The following is a 21079-nucleotide window of genomic DNA, read 5'->3' on the forward strand; positions in this document are numbered from 1 at the left end:
CTATGTGCAAAGCACTGTTCTAAGCGCTGGGAAGGTTACAAGGTGATCAGGTTGTCCCATGGGGGGCTCACGGTCTTCATCTCCATTTGACAGATGAGGGAACTGAGGCCCAGAGAAGTGACTTGCCCGAAGTCACACAGCTGACAACTGGCAGAGCCGGGATTTGAACCCAGGACCTCTGACTCCAGAGCCCAGGCTCTTTCCACTGATTCACGCTGCTTCCCACAGCCAGGGCCTTTTTTGGTTATTTTATGGTATCTGTTAAGACCTTACAACGTGCCCGGAACTATACTAAGCACTGGCGTGGACACAAACTAATCAGGTCGGACCCAGTCCACATCCCCCATGAGGGTCACCGTCTTAATCCCCGTTTTACAGTTGAGGTGAGTGAGGCACAGAGAAGTTAAGTGACTTGCCTGAGGTCACACAGCAGACAAGCGGCAGAGCCGGGACTAGAACCTAGATCCTCTGATTCCCAGGTCCAAGCTCTATCCACTAGGCCATGCCGCTTCTCAGTCCCGGCGTTCCCGGGCTTGCCTCACTGCCAACCTTGGGCAGAGGGAGAACAACCCGTTTCACACAAGAGTCCGCCCGGCTGCCCAGCCACGGACCCCCGGGGGGGACGCCCAAACCACCACGCCCCGCACGACGGTGGTTCCTTCGGCCAGTCCTACCTATCTTGGCATTAAGGACTTTGAAAAAGCAATATTTCATCCCACGCACAAGGGGTTTCTACGTAACCCACATTTTGGGATCACGCTGCAGTCCTTCCTAGCTTCGGTCCACGCCCCACCGAAACCAATGCAAAACTTCTGAAATAATGACGAAAATCAAACCCGGCCCCAAGTCACCTGAATCCAGTTTGACATCCTGAAACAGAAATACACTGGACGTTTTAATGAACAAATAAAGAAACCGAGGAATCTGCATGCGCCCCGTGAGCCGTAAAAACCTGACTAAATCAAGATAGAATGGCAAAAAGGAAAAAAAAGGGCAACTCCCCTGCGGAAAGGGAAAGAAGAGGAAATATCAGCTGCCATATTCGATGGTACGAGTGAGGCAGGAGGAGGCCAGCTCATCTCTTCCTCCCTTCAAGGCCCTACTGAGAGCTCACCTCCTCCAGGAGGCCTTCCCAGACTGAGCCCCTTCCTTCCTCTCCCCCTCGTCCCCCTCTCCATCCCCCCATCTTACCTCCTTCCCTTCCCCACAGCACCTGTATATATGTTTGTACATATTTATTACTCTATTTATTTATTTTTCTTGTACATATCTATTCTATTTATTTTGGTTTTGTTCTCTGTCTCCCCCTTTTAGACTGTGAGCCCACTGTTGGGTAGGGACTGTCTCTATATGTTGCCAATTTGTACTTCCCAAGCGCTTAGTACAGTGCTCTGCACATAGTAAGTGCTCAATAAATACGACTGATGATGATGATTGCAAATCTTAATAATAACAATAATGATGGCATTTGTTAAGCGCTTACTATGTGCAAAGCACCATTCTAAGCGCCGGGGAGGTTACAAGGTGATCAGGTTGTCCCGCGGGGCTCACAGTTTTAATCCCCATTTTACAGATGAGAACTGAGGCCAAGAGAAATGAACTTTTTTTTTTGATGGCATTTATCAAGCGCTTACTACGTGATCATGTTGTCCCACGGGGGCTCACAGTTTTAATCCCCATTTTACAGATGAAGTCATGGTTATGAGCCCCACCCTCTAGCAGTGGTAAACCTCGGTGGGGTGGGGGTGTGACTGAATTAAAAGACACAAAATTAAGGACAACCGACACCAAAAGGGGAGGGGTGTGGAACAGTCACTGTTCCATCTCAGGTAATGATAATAACGGCATTTATTAAGCGCTTACTATGTAAAAAGCACTTTCTAAGCACAGGGGAAGTTACAAGGTGATCAGGTTGTCCCATGGGGGCTCACAGTTTCAATATGAGGTCACTGAGAAATGACTCGCCCCAAGTCACCCAGCTGACAGCTGGCGGAGCCGGGATTTGAACCCATGACCTCTGCCTCCAAATCGCCGCTTCTCCCTGGTTAAGTCTGGTCCAAGCTAAACGAACCTAGAAGGCTTCGTTGTCAGGAACAATAATTCACCTGCTCTTTCGACACGTTTATCGCTCTGTAGCTCACTCGAGCTATAATTACGCCCGGCATGAAACCCGAGCTTTCTCCAAGTGAATGTCGAAGGCTCCGTTAAGGGCACGTCGCTCTCTTTTCCCCCTCTAAAACCGGTCACCGACACCTTCAGATCGTCTTCCTTTCCATCCACTTTGGAGGCCAACCCTTTTCCTGAGGTTTACGAAATTACTGACGGTTGTTTTGCAGGGCCGGGAGGACACGACCCACATTCCAAATGAGGCGTTAAGACAAGGAGGCGACTTACCTTGAAGCCCAGCTGGGCGGCTTTGATAGCGGCGACATAGCCTCCGGGTCCTGAGCCTATCACCGTCACATCGGCGTCCACTACAACGAGACCGGAGAGCCGCAAGCTGTGAAACGTCCCGCCACCCTCGGCATCGCTGTCACCCTCTAGCAGTGGTAAACACCGATGGGGTGGCAGTCGTTATAGAGTGCTTACTATGTGCAGGGCACTTTACTGAGTGCTTCGGAGGGCAATAACAATAATGATTATGGCATCTGTTAAGCTCTTACTATGTGCCAGACGCTGTACTCAGCGCTGGATACAAGTAAATCAGGTTGGACACAGCCCCTGCCCCACGTGGGGCTCACGGTCTCAATACCCATTTTACAGATGAGGTAACTGGGGCTCAGAGAAGTGAAGTGGACCCAAGGTCACACGGCGGACAAGTGGCGGTGGCGGGATTAGAACCCATGACCTTCTGACTCCCAAGCCCGAGATCACTCGAGTAGGCCATTAACAAAATAATATACCATATAACAGAGTTGGCAGACGTATTCCCTGGCCGTGACAGGTCTGCCAAGATATCGTCACCATCCTTTCTTTCCTGTGTCTTCAGGGTGGGCTGGGGAAGAATTAGAGAGCCTCGATATTTCAGTGCTCTGCACACAGTAAGCGCTCAATAAATACGACTGAATGAGTGCATGAATGAATGAACCCGCACTCCAGACTGTAAACTCACTGCGGGCAGGGACTATGTCTGTTTGTCTATGTCCCAAGCGCTCAGAGAAGCAGCACGACCTAGTCGACAGAGCAGGGTCCCGGGAGTAAGAAGGTCGTGGGTTCTAATTCCGGCTCCGCCACTTGTCTGCTGTGTGACCGTGGGCGAGCCACTGAATGTCTCTGGGCCTCGGTTACCTCACGGATTGAGAATCCCGTGACACGGGGACTGCGTCCAACCCGATGCGTGTGTATCCGCGTGGGGCTGGGCGCGGAGTAAGCGCTCAATAAATACGACTGATTTGACGCCAAGTGGAGCCCGGTCCACTTTGACCGCCTGCACCTGTTTTAATCTCATCCGTTCGTACTCTTCTATAATAACAGTCGGTCGCAATGGCAGAACTGGGGGATGTTCTTTGGACGTCGCGTGCCAGGCTGGTTACGGTATGATTTTGCAAGAAAAGAGTTGGAGGTGTATGCATAGGGTCGGACACAGAGTTAATATCATATTGAAAATTTTCTTTCCTATCAAATTCAATTAAGTATACTCTCCCAACCTCGCCATCCTAGCAAGGCAGGCTATACACACACACACACACGCATATACACATATATACATACATATATATACATATGTATGATTACCTTAATATATGCCTATATAGGTATAATATAATATATTATATTATATAGTTCACACAATATAAAAATATATTATAATATTATATTACAACATAGCACATATTAAACCATATATCATTAATCGGCATAATTAAATACCATTATATTTTATATATTATTTAAAATATATTAAAGTATATTACAACATAGCACATATTAAACCATATATCATTAATCAGCATCATTAATTACCATTAATTATATTATTATATAATATTATAAGTTTATATTATAAAGCATATAATTTATATATTATATTATATAAATAATATATATATATAATAGGTATATATTAAGGTAATCACCCGCTCAATTTATATATACACACATATTAAACCATATATTAATTAGCATCATTAACTACCATTAATAACTCCGTCCTCTCCTGGTTCTCCTCTTATCTCTCCGGTCGTTCTTTCTCAGTCTCTTTTGCAGGCTCCTCCTCCCCCTCCCATCCTCTTACTGTGGGGGTTCCCCAAGGTTCAGTGCTTGGTCCCCTTCTGTTCTCAATATACACCCACTCCCTTGGTGACCTCATTCGCTCCCACGGCTTCAACTATCATCTCTATGCTGATGACACCCAGATCTCCATCTCTGCCCCTGCTCTCTCCCCCTCCCTCCAGGCTCGCATCTCCTCCTGCCTTCAGGACATCTCCATCTGGATGTCCGCCCGCCACCTAAAGCTCAACATGTCGAAGACTGAGCTCCTTGTCTTCCCTCCCAAACCTTGTCCTCTCCCTGACTTTCCCATCTCTGTTGACGGCACTACCATCCTTCCCGTCTCACAAGCCCGCAACCTTGGTGTCATCCTCGACTCCGCTCTCTCATTCACCCCTCACATCCTAGCCGTCACCAAAACCTGCCGGTCTCAGCTCCGCAACATTGCCAAGATCCGCCCTTTCCTCTCCATCCAAACTGCTACCCTGCTAATTCAAGCTCTCATCCTATCCCGTCTGGACTACTGCACTAGCCTTCTCTCTGATCTCCCATCCTCGTGTCTCTCTCCACTTCAATCCATACTTCATGCTGCTGCCCGGATTATCTTTGTCCAGAAACGCTCTGGACATATTACTCCCCTCCTCAAAAACCTCCAATGGCTACCGATCAATCTGCGCATCAGGCAGAAACTCCTCACCCTGGGCTTCAAGGCTGTCCATCACCTCGCCCCCTCCTACCTCACCTCCCTTCTCTCCTTCTACTGCCCAGCCCGCACCCTCCGCTCCTCCACCACTAATCTCCTCACCGTACCTCGCTCTCGCCTGTCCCGCCATCGACCCCCGGCCCACGTCATCCCCCGGGCCTGGAATGCCCTCCCTCTGCCCATCCGCCAAGCTAGCTCTCTTCCTCCCTTCAAGGCCCTGCTGAGAGCTCACCTCCTCCAGGAGGCCTTCCCAGACTGAGCCCCTTCTTTCCTCTCCCCCCCCGTCCCCCTCTCCATCCCCCCGTCTTACCTCCTTCCCTTCCCCACAGCACCTGTATATATGTATATATGGTTGTACATATTTATTACTCTATTTATTTATTTATTTATTTATTTTACTTGTACATTTCTATCCTACTTATTTTATTTTGTTGGTATGTTTGGTTCTGTTCTCTGTCTCCCCCTTTTAGACTGTGAGCCCACTGTTGGGTAGGGACTGTCTCTATGTGATGCCAATTTGTACTTCCCAAGTGCTTAGTACAGTGCTCTGCACATAGTAAGCGCTCAATAAATACGATTGATTGATTGATTATACTATTATATAATATTATAATTTTATATTATAAAGCATATAATTTATATATATCATATGATATAATATATATAATATATAATAGGTATATATTAAGGTAATCATTCGCTCAATTTATATATATATATATACTTTATATATTAAATTTATATATATATAAATTGAGCGAATGATTACCTTAATAGCATAACTGACCTTTATAATTTGGTGATCTGTAGTTCTTGGCTGTTAAGTTGCAGGCTAATTACGATTTTTCCAAGAACCTCTCCTGTCACTTGCTCTAAACCAGCTTCCCGGAAAACTACGCTTACCTGTTTGATCTGCGTAGGTCCTCAAAGGTGCAGCAGAAATTCCCTGATATATATATATATATATATATATATATAAAAATCATTCGCTCAATTTACATATATAAACATATAATAAATATATATTATATAATATATATAATATTGCCCGAGGTCGCACAGCAGAGCCACATTAGCACCCAAGACCTTCTGATTCCAGGGCCCATGCTTTATCCGCTGGGCCATGATCATTTCCCCCTCCCCAAGGGACTCCGGTTGGCTCCATTTGACATTATGGGATCACGTGGCTACTCCCGGGGTGGGAGAGAAAGGACAGAAGGGTTGTGCGACTTGGGGCAAGTCACTTCACTTCTCTGTGCCTCAGTTTATATATATATAAATTGAGCGAATGATTACCTTAATAGCATAACTGACTTTTATAATTTGGTGATCTGTAGTTCTTGGCTATTAAATTGCAGCCTAATTACGATTTTTCCAAGAACCTCTCCTCTCATTTGCTCTAAACCAGCTTCCCGGAAAACGACGCTTACCCGCTTGATCTGCGTAGGTCCTCAAAGGTGCAGCAGAAATTCCCTTCAGGCCATGAGGTATTCGGCCGAAACAGCCTCTCTTGTAGGAGCGGAGGGAAAAAAGAAAACGACAACCAAAAAGCACGAGTGTGAGCGTCCCGGGAAGTGAACAGGATATATCCCAGAGGAAAGATGGAGTTGGATTTTAAAGCCCCGGAGGGGAGGTTGCGTGTCTTTTTCCTTCTGGGGGTACTCGCCCAGCTGTTTAGCAGAGTGTTCTGCACACTTTAGGCACTCAATACATCAGCAGGTCTCCCCGCAAGTCCCTGGCACAGCCAAAACCCAGTCCAGCGTCTGGCTCAGAGCGGGGGGAGAGCAGGATTCATCTGTCCTGGGAGAACCGGTCTTCTAGACCGTGAGCCCCTTGTCGGGTAGGGACCGTCTCTAGATGTTGCCGACTTGGACTTCCCAAGCGCTTAGTACAGTGCTCTGCGCACAGTAAGCGCTCAATAAATACGATTGGATTGAAGGCCGCCCCCGTTGGGGAGGGCCTCCTGTCCCCCACTGGAAGGAAGGGACCACCCCTCTTGCATCCTTGGAGTGAGAAGGTAGGAGGGGAGCGATAAGGGAGAAGAGGCTGACCTCCACCAAGGCCGACTTGCCCTAATAACAATAATAATAATAATAATATAATAATAATGATGGTATTTGTTAAGCACTTACTATGTGCAAAGCACTGTTCTAAGCGCTGGGGAGGTTGCAAGGTGATCAGGTTGTCCCACGGGGGGGGCTCACGGTTTTAATCCCCATTTTACAGATCATCATCATCATCAATCGTATTTATTGAGTGCTTACTGTGTGCAGAGCACCGTACTAAGCGCTTGGGAAGTACAATCAATCAATCAATGTCGTATTTATTGAGCGCTTACTATGTGCCGAGCACCGTACTAAGCGCCTTGGGAAGTACAAGTTGGCAACACATAGAGACAGTCCCTGCCCAACAGTGGGCTCACAGTCTAAAAGGGGGAGACAGAGAACAAAACCAAACATACTAACAAAATAAAATAAATAGAATAGATATGTACAAGTAAAATAATAGAGTAATAAATATGTACAAACATATATACATATATACAGGTGCTGTGGGGAAGGGAAGGAGGTAAGAATGAGGGAACTGAGGCACAGAGAAGTGAAGTGACTTGCCCAAAGTCGCACAACTCTTCTGTCCTTTCTGTCCCCACCCGGGAGTAGCCATGTGATACTGTAATGTCAAATGGACATTTGGGGAGGGCGAAATGATCATGGCCCAGCGGATAAAGCATGGGCCCTGGAATCAGAAGGTCTTGGGTTCTAATCTGGCTCCTCCGATTGTCTGCTGTGCGACCTCGGGCAAGTCACTTAACTTGTCTGTGCCTCGGTTCCCTCATCGGTCAAACGGGGATTAAGACTGTGAGTCCTGTGTGGGCCAGGGACTGTGTCTAACCCAATTATCCTGTAGCTACCCCAGCGCTTAGAACAGTGCCTGGCACAAAGTAGAGAAGCAGCGTGGCTCAGTGGAAAAGAGCCCGGGCTTTGGAGTCAGAGGTCATGGGTTCAAATCCCGGCTCCGCCAACTGTCAGCTGGGTGACTTTGGGCAAGTCACTTCGCTTCTCACTTCCCTCACCTGTAAAATGGGGATGAAGACTGTGAGCCCTCCATGGGATAACTTGATCACCTTGTAACCTCCCCAGCGCTTAGAACACTGCTTGGCACACAGTAAGTGCTTAATAATTGCCATCATCATCATCATTATTATTATTATTATTAACAAACACCATAATTATCAGTGTGAACCCCATGCGGGACAGGAACTGTGTCCAACTCAATTTGCTGGTATCCTCCCCAGCACGTAGTCGTGTCCCAATAATCCGGCGCTTAGCACAGTGCTTGGCACATAGTAAGCGCTTAACAAATACCATCATTACTATTAATCAGGCCCAGCCACGGGGCAAGTGGGCACTGAAAAGGGGTGGGCGGACACGGTATTGAAAACCGCTAGATTCACCACAAAAAAAGGTACGCCAGTGGTCTTGGCACACAAGTTACACAACGGTTTCATTTTGTTTGGCTCTTGCGCCTCCAAAAAGGATGCCAACCCCTAATGTGATAGACTCATTTAATCCCTTCATTTAATTTAATTCATTTAATTCATTTAATAATGAATCCCTTCATTCATTTAATCCGATTCATTTAAATTTTGGGATTTTTTTTCCCCCGCTATTGTAGTCCCTAAATTAAGCCAAGGTGTCCATCCCACTTTCACAAAACATTTCCTGAGCACCTGGTGTGTTCCCGGGATTACAAACTGCTCCATGGCGGGTACTTCTATTGTGTGTTCCCTGACACTAGTTAATCAATCAATCAGTTGTATTTATTGAGCGCTTACTGTGTGCAGAGCACTGTACTAAGCGCTTGGGAAGTACAAGTTGGCAACACATGGAGACAGTCCCTACCCAACAGTGGGCTCACAGTCTAAGTTAAGTGCTCTGTCCCTAGGAAGTGGTCCATAAAAACTGATGCTAATTTAGTCTTTGTCACGGGCTGTGTGCTAAGCACTGTACTAAGTGCTAGGGTAGATACAACATAATCAGGTCCCAAAGAAGGAGAGAGAAGAGGTTCAAAGCCCGGCTCCGCCAATTGTCAGCTGGGTGACTTTGGGCAAGTCACTTTGCTTCTCTATGCCTCAGTTCCCTCATCTGTAAAATGGGGATGAAGACTGTGAGCCCCCCGTGGGACAACCTGATCACCTTGTAACCTCCCCAGCGCTTAGAACAGTGCTTTGCACGTAGTAGGCGCTTAATAAATGCCATCATTATTAGTAGTAGTAGTGCAGTGCTCTGCCCACAGTAAACACTCAATAAATACGATTGATTGATAGAAGTGGGCTCACAGTCTAGAAGTCTATTATTATTATTATCTGTTGCCGAATCGTACTTTCCAAGGGCTCAGCCCAGTGCTCCGCACAGCGTCAGCGCTTGTACAGTCTTTCTCTGTTGCCAACTTGTACTTCCCAAGCGCTTAGTACAGTGCTCTGCACACAGTAAGCGCTCAATAAATACGATTGATTGATTGATTGATTGACTGAATCCCCACATGAGGCCCAGAGATGTGAAGAGACTTGCCCAAAGTTACACAGCACACAAGTGGAGGAGCGGGGACTGGAATAATAGTAAAAATGATGTTACTTAGGCGCTTACTACGTGCCAAGCGCTTTTCTGAGCAACGGGGTGGATACAAGCTAATCAAGTTGGACGCTGATGTCCTGCATGGGGCTCCCTTTTCATTCAGTCGTATTTATAGAGCGCTTACTGTGTGCAGAGCACTGTACTAAGCGCTTGGGAAGTCCAGGTTGGCAACATAGAGAGGCGGTCCCTCCCCAACAGCGGGCTCACGGCCTAGAAGCAGCGTGGTTTAGGGGAAAGAGCCCGGGCTTGGGAGCCGGCGGTCGTGGGTTCTAATTCCAGCCCTGCCACTGGTCAGCTGTGTGACTTTGGCCAAGTCACTTCACTTCTCTGGGCCTCAGTGCCCTCATCTGTAAAATGAGGATTAAGACTTTGTGAGCCCCACCTTGTATCCCCTCCAGCGCTCAGAACGGTGCTTGGCACACTGTAAGCGCGTAATACCACTATTATTATTTTTATTATTATTATCCTTAGTAACAATAAAATAGGGATTAAGACTGAGCCCCATGTGGCCCAACCTGATTACCTTGAAATTACCACAGTGCCTGGCATGCAGTAAGCGCTTAATATCATCATTATTATTATTATTATTACTAATAGTATAATGGGGATTAAGACTGTGCCCCACGTGGGCCAACCCGATTACCTTGCATCTGCTTCCAGGGCTTGGAACGGTGCTTGGCACGTAGTAAGCGTTTAATACCATTAGTATTATTAATAATAACAATAAAACGGGGATTAAGACTGTGCTCCACGTGGGACAACCCCATTACCTTGTATCTACCCCAGTGCTTGGCACATAGTAAACGCTTAAATATAATCATCATCAATATTATTATTAATAATAATAAAACGTGGATTAAGACTGAGCCCCACGTGGGACAACCTGATTACCTTGTATCTACCCCAGCGCTTAGAACAGTGCTTGGCACATAGTAAGTGCTTAATACCTTATTATTATTATTATTATTAATAAAATGTGGATTAAAACTGTGTCCCACATGGGACAACCCGATTACCTTGCATCTGCTCCAGGGCTCGGGACTCAATACTGTTGTTTTTATTGTTATTAATAACAATAAAATGGGGATTTAGACTGTGCCCCACGTGGGCCAACCCCATTACCTTGTATCTACCCCAGTGCTTAGAACAATGCTTGGCACACAGTAAATACTTAAATATCACCATCAATATTATTATTATTAATAATAAAATGTGGATTAAGACCGAGCCCCACGTGGGACAACCTCATTACCTTGCATCTACCCCAGCGCTTAGAACAGTGCTTGGCACATAGTAAGCGCTTAATAACATTATTATTATTAATAACAATAAAATGGGGATTAAAACTGTGTCTCACGTGGGACAACCCGATTACCTTGCATCTGCCCCAGGGCTTGGAACAGTGCTTGGCACATAGTAAGCGCTTAATACCGTTATTTTTATTGTTATTAACAACAATGAAATGGGGATTTAGACTGTGCCCCACATGGGACAACCCCATTACCTTGTATCTACCCCAGTGCTTAGAACAGTGCTTGGCACATTGTAAACACTTAAATACCATCATCAATATTATTATTATTAATAATAATAAAATGTGGATTAAGACTGAGCCCTACGTGGGACAACCTCATTACCCTGTATCTACCTCAGTGCTTAGAACAGTGCTTGGCACATTGTAAACACTTAAATATCATCATCAATATTATTATTATTAATAATAATAAAATGTGGATTAAGACTGAGCCCCACATGGGAAAACCTGATTACCTTGTATATACCCCAGCGCTTAGAACAGTGCTTGGCACATAGTAAGCGCTTAATACCATTATTATTATTAATAATAATAAAATGGGGATTAAAACTGTACCCCACGTGGGACAACCCGATTACCTTGCATCTGCTCCAGGGCTCGGGGCTTAATACTGTTATTTTTATTGTTATTAATAACAATAAAATAGGGGTTCAGACTGTGAGCCCCACATGGGACAACCTGATTATCCTGTATCTACCCCAGCGCTTAGAACAGTGCTTGGCACATAGTAAACACTTAAATATCATCAATATTATTATTATTATTATTATTAATAATCAAATGTGGATTACGACTGAGCCCCACGTGGGCCAACCTCATACCTTGCATCTACCCCAGCGCTTAGAACAGTGCTTGGCACATAGTAAGCGCTTAATAACATTATTATTATTAATAATAATAAAATGGGGATTAAAACTGTGTCCCACGTGGGACAACCCCATTACCTTGCATCTGCTCCAGGGCTTGGAACAGTGCTAGGCACATAGTAAGCGCTTAATACCGTTATTTCTATTTGTTATTAATAACAATAAAATGGGGATTTAGACTGTGCCCCACGTGGGACAACCCTTTTACCTTGTATCTACCCCAGTGCTTAGAACAGTGCTTGGCACATAGTAAATACTTAAATATCATCATCAATATTATTATTATTAATAATAAAATGTGGATTAAGACTGAGGTTGTCCCATGTGGGACAACCTGATTACCTTGTATCTACCCCAGCGCTTAGAACAGTGCTTGGCACATAGTAAGCGCTTAATACCATTATTATTATTAATAATAATAAAATGGGGATTAAAACTGGGTCCCACATGGGACAACCTGATTACCTTGCATCTGCTCCAGGGCTCGGGGCTTAATACTGTTATTTTTATTGTTATTAATAACAATAAAATGGGGATTTAGACTGCGCTCCATGTGGGACAACCCCATTACCTTGTATCTACCCCAGTGTTTAGAACAGTGCTTGGCACATAGTAAATGTTTAAATATCACCACCAATATTATTATTATTATTAATCATAATAAAATGTGAATAAAGACTGAGCCCCATGTGGGACAACCTGATTACCCTGTATCTACCCCAGAGCTTAGAACAGTGCTTGGCACATAGTAGGTACTTATTCAGATTATTATTATTAATAACAATAAAGTGGAGATTAAAACTGTGCCCCACGTGGGACAACCTAATTACCTTGTATCTACCCTGGAACTTAGAACAGTGCTTGGCACATAGTAGGCGCTTCATACCATTATTATTAATAATAACAAAAAAAGGGGGCTTAAAACTGTGCCCCACATGGGACAACCCAATTACCTTGCATCTACTCCAGGATTTGGAACAGTGCTTGGCACATAATAAGCGCTTAATACCGTTATTTTTATTGTTATTAATAACAATAAAATGGGGATTCAGGCTGTGCCCCACGTGGGACAACCCGACAGTGCCAAGCACTGTTCTAAGCGCTGGGGAGGTTACAGGGTGGGGCTCCCAGAATTCATCCCCATTATCCAGATGAGGTCACTGAGGCTCAGAGAAGGGAAGCGACTTGCCCAAGGTCACCCAGCAAATATATAATAATGATGATGGCATTTGTTAAGCGCTCACTAGGTACCAAGCACTGTTCTAAGCGCTGGGGAGGTTACAAGGTGGGGCTCCCAGAATTCATCCCCATTTTCCAGGTGAGGTCACTGAGGCTCAGAGAAGGGAAGCGACTTGCCCAAGGTCACCCAGCAAATAATAATAATGTTGATGGTATTTGTTAAGCGCTTACTAGGTGCCAAGCACTGGGGAGGTTACAAGGTGGGGCTCCCAGTCTTCAAACCCATTTTCCAGACGAGGTCACTGAGGCTCAGAGAAGTGAAGTAACTTGCCCAAGGTCACTCAGCAAATAATAATAATATTGATGATGACATTTAAGTGCTTACTAAGTGCCAAGCACTGTTCTAAGCGCTGGGGAGGTTACAAGGTGGGGCTGCCAGTCTTCATCCCCATTTTCCAGGTGAGGTCACTGAGGCTCAGAGAAGGGAAGCGACTTGCCCAAGGTCACCCAGCAAATAATAATAATGATTATGGCATTTGTTAACCACTTCCTAGGTGCCAAGCACTGTTCTAAGCGCTGGGGAGGTTACAAGGTGGGGCTCCCAGAATTCATCCCCATTTTCCAGATGAGGTCACTGAGGCTTAGAGAAGAGAAGCGACTTGCCCAAGGTCACCCAACAAGTAATAATAATAATAATGACGGCATTTGTTAAGCGCTTACTAGGTGCCAAGCACTGTTCTAAGCGCTGGGGAGGTTACAAGGTGGGGCTCTCAGTCTTCAAACCCATTTTCCAGATGAGGTCACTGAGGCTCAGAGAAGGGAAGAGACTTGCCCAAGGTAACTCAGCAAATAATAATAATGATGATGGCATTTGTTAAGCGCTTACTAGGTGCCAAGCACTGGGGAGGTTACAAGGTGGGGCTCCCAGAATTCACCCCCATTTTCCAGGTGAGGTCACTGAGGCTCAGAGAAGGGAAGCGACTTGCCCAAGGTCACCCAGGAAGTAATAATAATAATAATAATAACGACGATGGCATTTGTTAAGCGCTTCCTAGGTGCCAAGCACTGTTCTAAGCGCTGGGGAGGTTACAAGGTGGGGCTCCCCGAATTCACCCCCATTTTCCAGGTGAGGTCACTGAGGCTCAGAGAAGGGAAGCCACTTGCCCAAGGTCAGCCAGCGGCCACGTGTGAGGGCTGGGACGAGCAGCCATGACCTCTTGAGGCCCAGGCTGAGGCTGCGGCCTAGCTCGCCCTGGCCCATCAGGGGCACTGTAGTAGACGCTGAGAGGGGGGAGGGGCCACGCAGGGGAGGGGGGGGTGGGGTGGCAGGGTGCCTGCCCTTCAGGGGGGCCGGAAATGTTTGTTTTTGGGGGCGGGCGGCGGGGCTCACCTTGGCCAAGGTGCGGGACACTGCGCTCCAGCTCTGCATGGCTCCCCTTCCCGGCAGCCCTCGGGCTTTCCCCTCAGCTCTTTCGGATGGCCAAGGCCTCGGCCCCCCGCGCCTGCGCACTGCCGGCCGGCCGCCGTGACGTCACCCCTCCCCACCCCACCCGGCGGCCCGGCTCCTAATTGGCCGGCGGGGCCAATCCGGAGAGGCCCGGACCGAGGAACGTCATCCCCCCCCACCCCCGCCCAGAAACCCAGCTTCTAATTGGCTGGCGGGGATCCGGCGGAGCCAATCCGGAGCAGGCCGGACCGAGGAATGTCATTCCCCTCCTCCCCCCCCCCATCTAGCAGCACGGCTTCTAATTGGCTGGCTTGTCCCCGGCGGAGCCAATCCGGAGCGGGTCGGACCGGGGAATGTCACCCCCCCCCCAACCCAGCAGCTCGGCTCCTAATTGGCTGCCGGGGCCCCGGCGGAGCCAATCCGGAGCGGGTCGGACCGAGGAATGTCACCCCCTCCCCACCCAGCAGCTCGGCTCCTAATTGGCTAGCGACGCCCCGAAAGAGCCAATCCGGAGCGGTTCGGACTGAGGCGTATCTTCCCCCCCCCAACCAGAAGCCCGGCTTCTAATTGGCTGGCGGGGCCCCGGCGGAGCCAATCAGGAGCGGGCCGGACTGAGGACTGTCATCCCTCCCCCCCCCCCCCCCCCAACCAAGAGCTCGGCTCCTAATTGGCTGGCGGGGCCCCGGAGGAGCCAATCCGGAGAGGGCCGGACAGAGGACTAATAATAATAATAATAATAATAATAATAATAATAATAATAATAATAATATGATGATGATGATGATGATGATGACATTTATTAATATAATGATGGCATTTATTAAGCGCTTACTATGTGCAAAGCACCGTTCTAAGCGCTGGGGAGCTTACAAGGTGATCAGGTTGTCCCACGTGGGGCTCACAGTCTGAATCCCCATTTTCCAGATGAGGTCACTGAGGCCCAGAGAAGTTCATTCATTCATTCATTCATTCATTCATTCATTCAATCATTTATTGAGCGCTTACTGAGTGCAGAGCACTGTTCTAAGCACTTGGGAAGTACAAGTTGGCAACATAGAGAGACAGTCCCTACCCAGCAGCGGGCTCACAGTCTAGAAGGGGGAGACAGAGAACAAAACAAAACATATTAACAAAATAAAATAATTATAATAAATGTGTACAAATAAAATAGAGTAATAAATGCGTACAAACATATATACATGTGAGTTGGCCAAAGTCACACAGCCGACACGTGGTGGAGTCGGGATTAGAACCCACGACCTCTGGCTCGCAAGCCCGGGTTCTTGCCACTGAGCCACGGTGTTTCTCCCGCATTCATTTTCACATTCCCATTCCCCGTCCATAACGAGCTCACAGTCTTGATTGATGGGTCGAGAGTTAGAGGATGTGGGTTCTAATCCTGGATCTGCCACTCGCCTGCTGTGTGACCTTGGACGCGTCACCTACCTTCTCTTCTCCTCAGTTGCCTCATCTGTAAAATGGGGATTAAATCCTCCTTCCTCCTGCATACTCTCTAAGCCCCAAGTGGGGCAGAGACTGTGTCCCACTTAATTATCCTGTAGCTACAGCAGCACTTAAAGCACAGGCTTTGGAGTCAGAGGTCATGGGTTCAAATCCTGACTCCACCAATTCAATCGTATTTATTGAGCGCTTACTGTGTGCAGAGCGCTGTACTAAGCGCTTGGGAAGTATAAGGTGGCAACATATAGAGACGGTCCCTATCCCACAGCAGGCTCACAGTCTATTTGTCTATTTGTCAGCTGTGTGACTTAGGGCAAGTCACTTAACTTCTCTGGGCCTCAGTTACCTCATCTGTAAAATGGGGATGAAGACTGTGAGCCCCCTGTGGGACAACCTGATCACCTTGTAACCTCCCCAGCGCTTAGAACAGTGCTTTCCACATACTGAGAGCTTAATAAATGCTATTATTATTATTATTATTATTATTATTATTATTATTATTATTATTATTAAGGCTTGGCAGCTAGTAAGCATTTAAGCCTTTAGACATTTAATAAATGCTGCTGCCAATCAGCCATTCATTCAATCCTATTTATTGAGCACTTACTGTGTGCAAAGCACTATACTAAGCGCTTGGGAGAGTACAATATGACAACAAACAGACGCTATCCTGCCCACAACGAGCTTACAGGATGGAGGGGAATCAAGTCATCCACCCACATCCCATCCGGATAATAATAATTCATTCATTCATTCAGTCAATCGTACTTATTGAGCGCTTACCGTGTGCAGGGCACTGTACTAAGCGCTTGGGAAGGACAAGTTGGCAACATAATAATAATGATGGTATTTGTTAAGTGCTTATTATGTGCAAAGCACTGTTCTAAGTGCTGGGAAGGATACAAGGAGATTAGGTTGCCCCATGTGGGGCTCACAGTCTTCATCCCCATTTTACAGATGAGGGAACTGAGGCCCAGAGAAGTGAAGTGACTTGCCCAAGGTCACACAACTGACAAGTGGCAGAGGCAGGATTCGAACCCATAACAATAATAATAATGGCATTTATTAAGTGCTTACTACATGCAAAGCACTGTTCTAAGCACTGAGCAGGTTACGAGGTGATCAGGTTGTCCCATGGTGGACTCACAGTCTTAATCCCCATTTTCCAGATGAGGTAACTGAGGCCCAGAGAAGTGAAGTGACTTGCCCAAAGACACACAGCTGACAATTGGCAGAGCCGGGATTTGAACCCATGACCTCTGACTCCCAAGCCCAGGCTCTTTCCACCGAGCCACGCTCCAAGTTAGTTATGATGGTAATAATAATAATAATGATGGCATTTGTTAAGCGCTTACTATGTGCAAAGCACTGTTCTAAGCGCTGGGGGGGATACAACGTGATCAAGTCGTCCCACGTGGGGCTCACAGTCTTAATCCCCATTTTCCAGATGAGGTCACTGAGGCTTAGAGAAGTTAAGTGACTTGCCCAAGGTCACACAGCAGACACGTGGCGGAGCCGGGATTCGAACCCATGGCCTCTGACTCTCAAGCCCAGGCTCTTTCCACTGAGCCACCCTCCAAGTTAGTTATGATGGTTCTGCAATGTTCCTCGTGACCAACCGGTGGTAGTAGAAGACAAGTGAGTTGAAGCAGTCCAGGTATCCGGTGGTTGGGGAGCACAGGCGAAGCAGCGTGGCTCAGTGGAAAGAGCCCGGGCTTTGGAGTCAGGGGTCATGGGTTCAAATCCCGGCTCTGCCACTTGTCAGCTGGGTGACTTTGGCCAAGTCCACTTCTCTGGGCCTCCGTTACCTCCTCTGGAAAATGGGGATGAAGACTGGGAGCCCCCCGTGAGACAACCTGATCACCTTGTAACGTCCCCAGCGCTTAGAGCAGTGCTTTGCATATAGTAAGCACTTAATAAATGTTATTATTTAGACTTTTAGACTGTGAGCCCACTGTTGGGTAGGGACTGTCTCTATGTGATGCCAATTTGTACTTCCCAAGCGCTTAGTACAGTGCTCTGCACATAGTAAGCGCTCAATAAATACGATTGATTGATTGATTGATTATTATTATCATTATTATTATTATTATAGGAGGGCTATTTGTAGAAGACAACTTTAACTGAATTAGGGATATACTACTCGAAAATTGATGAGGTGCAGAGATAAGCCTCCCGCTTATCCGGTCATGTTAAAGGATTTTGCCTAATAAACAGGTGTAGGGCAAAGTACCCGAATAATAATGACAGTGATGATAATAATAACATTGCTACTGGTTTTAGCGAAGCACTTATGATGTACTTATCATGTAGAGAAGCAGCAGGCTCAATGGAAAGAGCCCGGGCTTTGGAGTCAGAGGTCATGGGTTCAAATCCCGGCTCCACCACTTGTCAGCTGGGTGACTTTGGCCAAGTCACTTCACTTCTCTGGGCCTCCGTTCCCTCATCTGGAAAATGGGGATGAAGACTGTGAGCCCCCCGCGGGACAACCTGATCGCCTTGTAACCTTCCCAGCGCTTAGAACAGTGCATTGCACAGAGTAAGGGCTTAATAAATGCCATTATTATTATTATGTACATGTTTTGTTTCGTTGTCTGTCTCCGCCTTCTAGACTGTGGGCCCGTTGTCGGGTAGGGACCGTCTCTATATGTTGCCGACTTGGACTTCCCAATCGCTTAGAACAGTGCTCTGCACAGAGTAAGCGCTCAATAAATACGATTGAATGAATGAATGAATGTACCAAATACTGTACTAAGCACTGGGGTGGATACAAGGTAATCAGGTTGTCCCACGTGGGGCTCACAGTCTTAATCCTCATTTTACAGATGAGGTAGCAGAGGCACAGAGAAATTAAGTGGCTTGCCCAAGGTCACACAGCAGAGCCGGGATTAGAGCCCGCATTCATTCATTCAATCGTATTTATTGAGCGCTTACTGTGTGCAGAGCACTGTACTAAGCGCTTGGGAAGTACAAATCGGCAACATACAGAGACGGGCCCTACCCAACAGTGGGCTCACAATCTAGAAGGGGGAGACAGACAACAAAACAAAACATATTAACAAAATAAAATAAATAGGATAGTCCATGTGATTGTAAGCTCATTGTGGGCGGGGAGCGTGTCTGATGATCGTTGCATTGTCTTCTCCCATGCACTTAGTACAGTGCTCTGCACACAGTAAGCACTCAATAAATACGATTGAATGAATGAATGAATGAATGCTCTGCCCACTGTAAGCGCTCAATAAATACAACCCATCTTCTGACTTCCAAACCCGTGCTCTTTCCACTGAGGCACGCTGCTTCCCTGGATACATGCACTGGATACTCAGCCTAAGCCATTCATTCATTCATTCATTCATTCAATCGTATTTCTTGAGTGCTTACAGTGTGCAGAGCACTGTACTAAGCGCTTGGGAAGTCCAAGCTGGCGACATATAGAGACGGTCCCTACCCAACAGGGGACTCACAGTCTAGATTCATTCAATTCGATCGTATTTATCTAGACTGTGAGTTCTAGACTGTGAGCCCACTGTTGGGTAGGGACCGTCTCTACGGGTTGCCAACTTGGACTTCCCAAGTGCTTAGTACAGTGCTCTGCACACAGTAAGTGCTCAATAAAGACGATTGAATGAATGAGTGAAAGAATGAATTTATCGAGCGCTTACTGTGTGCAGAGCTCTGTACTAAGTGCTTGGGAGAGTCCAATACAACAATAAACAGGCACATTACTCCGACCCAGCCCGGTCCGACGCAGTCCAGCCCAGCCCAGTTAAAACTACTTTACCCAAACCGGTCCAATCCAGCTCAATCCAAGCCATCCCAATCCAGTCCAGCCCAGCCAAGATGACCTTCACTCAACGTCCGTATCCCTGGGTCAGTGGCAGTGGAGTTCAGGCACCACGTATGACGTGGTTGGCGTGTTCTGTGGGCTGACAGCCGAAGCCCACGCTCCAGAGCAGGGCTGCAGAACACGCATGAGCCCCGGCGGCTAAGCGGTCAGCGCGGACCTTCTCAGGAAAACCCACTTGGAATGAGGGAGAGGCGGCTTCAACGCTGTGCAGAACAACCGGCCCTGGCGTGGGCCCGCTCGGCGCCGCTTCCGAGCATCCCTCAACGGCCCGGCCTCCCGGCATCCCTCAGGACATCCCCAGTCGCAGTCCTGGGACCGAAGCTCAGCCGGCCTCTCCTCCGTGACGCTCCATCAGCCAAACCCACCTCAGGGGCTTGTCCATTTCCAGTAAAAGCAGTCCAGGCTAAAGGGTTTTCCAGCCGGCTTTTCCGATTTCACTCAAGAGACAGCCAGCCCGGGCTTTCTCTCCGAGTTTTCCGGGCTGTCTCCCACGCGGCCCGTGGCTGTACCTCCTGCCCAAACTTGATTTAGTGGGGTTCCACAGAGAGTCCTCAGTTTCAAAGGGGTGAAAGCTTCCTGTAAACTCTAATGATATTTTGTTAAGCCCTTACTGCGTGCCAAGCACAGTTCTAAGCCCCGAGGTTATCAGGTAGGACAGTCGGTCGATCGTATTTATTGAGTGCTTACTGCGCGCAGAGCGCCGTACATTCCTTCTCTCTTTCTCCATGCCCACATTGATCCTTGGGGACTTCAATATCCATATGGATGCTCCTGATGACCCTTCTGCCTTTTATCACTCTGCAATTCCACTGACCTCCTGCTCCACCCCACCTCGCCCACTCACCAACTTGGACAGACGCTCGATCTCATCATCTCTCACCACTACACAATCTCTACCCTCACCAACTCCGAAATCCCTCTCTCTGACTGCGACCTTCTCAATTTGCACTCCTCCCCATAAATCCATACCGTTCCCCCCCAGAGACCTCCGATCTTCTGACCCCGTCCAATTTTCCCAACTCATCACGCCCCACTTGGCCTCCGTACCCAAACTACCTCCCCTTGATGACCAAAATGACACTCTCGACACTCTCTACTGAACTCATTCGCTCCCCTATCCCTTCGTGGATCTCACACCACCAACCCGCAGCCCCGGATCACCTGCGCATTCAGACTCCTTTGCTCTTGTGCATGAGCCGCAGAGCGCTGCGAGCGGAAATCTAAAAATCGGGCCAACCTTGTCCACTTCAAGTTTATCCTTGCGTGCTTTAATTCTTCCCTCTCCTCCACCTGGGAAAATTATTTCTCCACCTTTATTGACAAACAGGCCCATTGACCTTGCCAGTTATCTCAAACATTTAACTCCCTCCTCAGGCCCCTATCCCCTCATCTCCCCCATCCCTTGCCCGCAGTGA

General features: G+C 47.4%; 1 protein-coding gene across 1 annotated transcript in view; it reads right to left on the bottom strand.

Moving 5' to 3' along the window:
• Positions 1-14401, bottom strand: part of DLD (dihydrolipoamide dehydrogenase) — a 35476-nt gene extending 21075 nt beyond the window's left edge. The window contains exons 1-3 of the mRNA XM_038741199.1: positions 14297-14401; positions 6343-6421; positions 2395-2474 (exon numbers count right to left, since the gene is read on the bottom strand). Coding sequence (XP_038597127.1) covers positions 2395-2474; positions 6343-6421; positions 14297-14335 — 198 coding nt within the window. The 5' untranslated portion in view covers positions 14336-14401. The remainder of the gene's footprint in view (positions 1-2394; positions 2475-6342; positions 6422-14296) is intronic.
• Positions 14402-21079: the final 6678 nt, after the last annotated feature.

Source organism: Tachyglossus aculeatus (assembly GCF_015852505.1).
Source record: "Tachyglossus aculeatus isolate mTacAcu1 chromosome 12 unlocalized genomic scaffold, mTacAcu1.pri SUPER_6_unloc_1, whole genome shotgun sequence".
NCBI classification, from domain to species: Eukaryota; Metazoa; Chordata; class Mammalia; order Monotremata; family Tachyglossidae; genus Tachyglossus; species Tachyglossus aculeatus.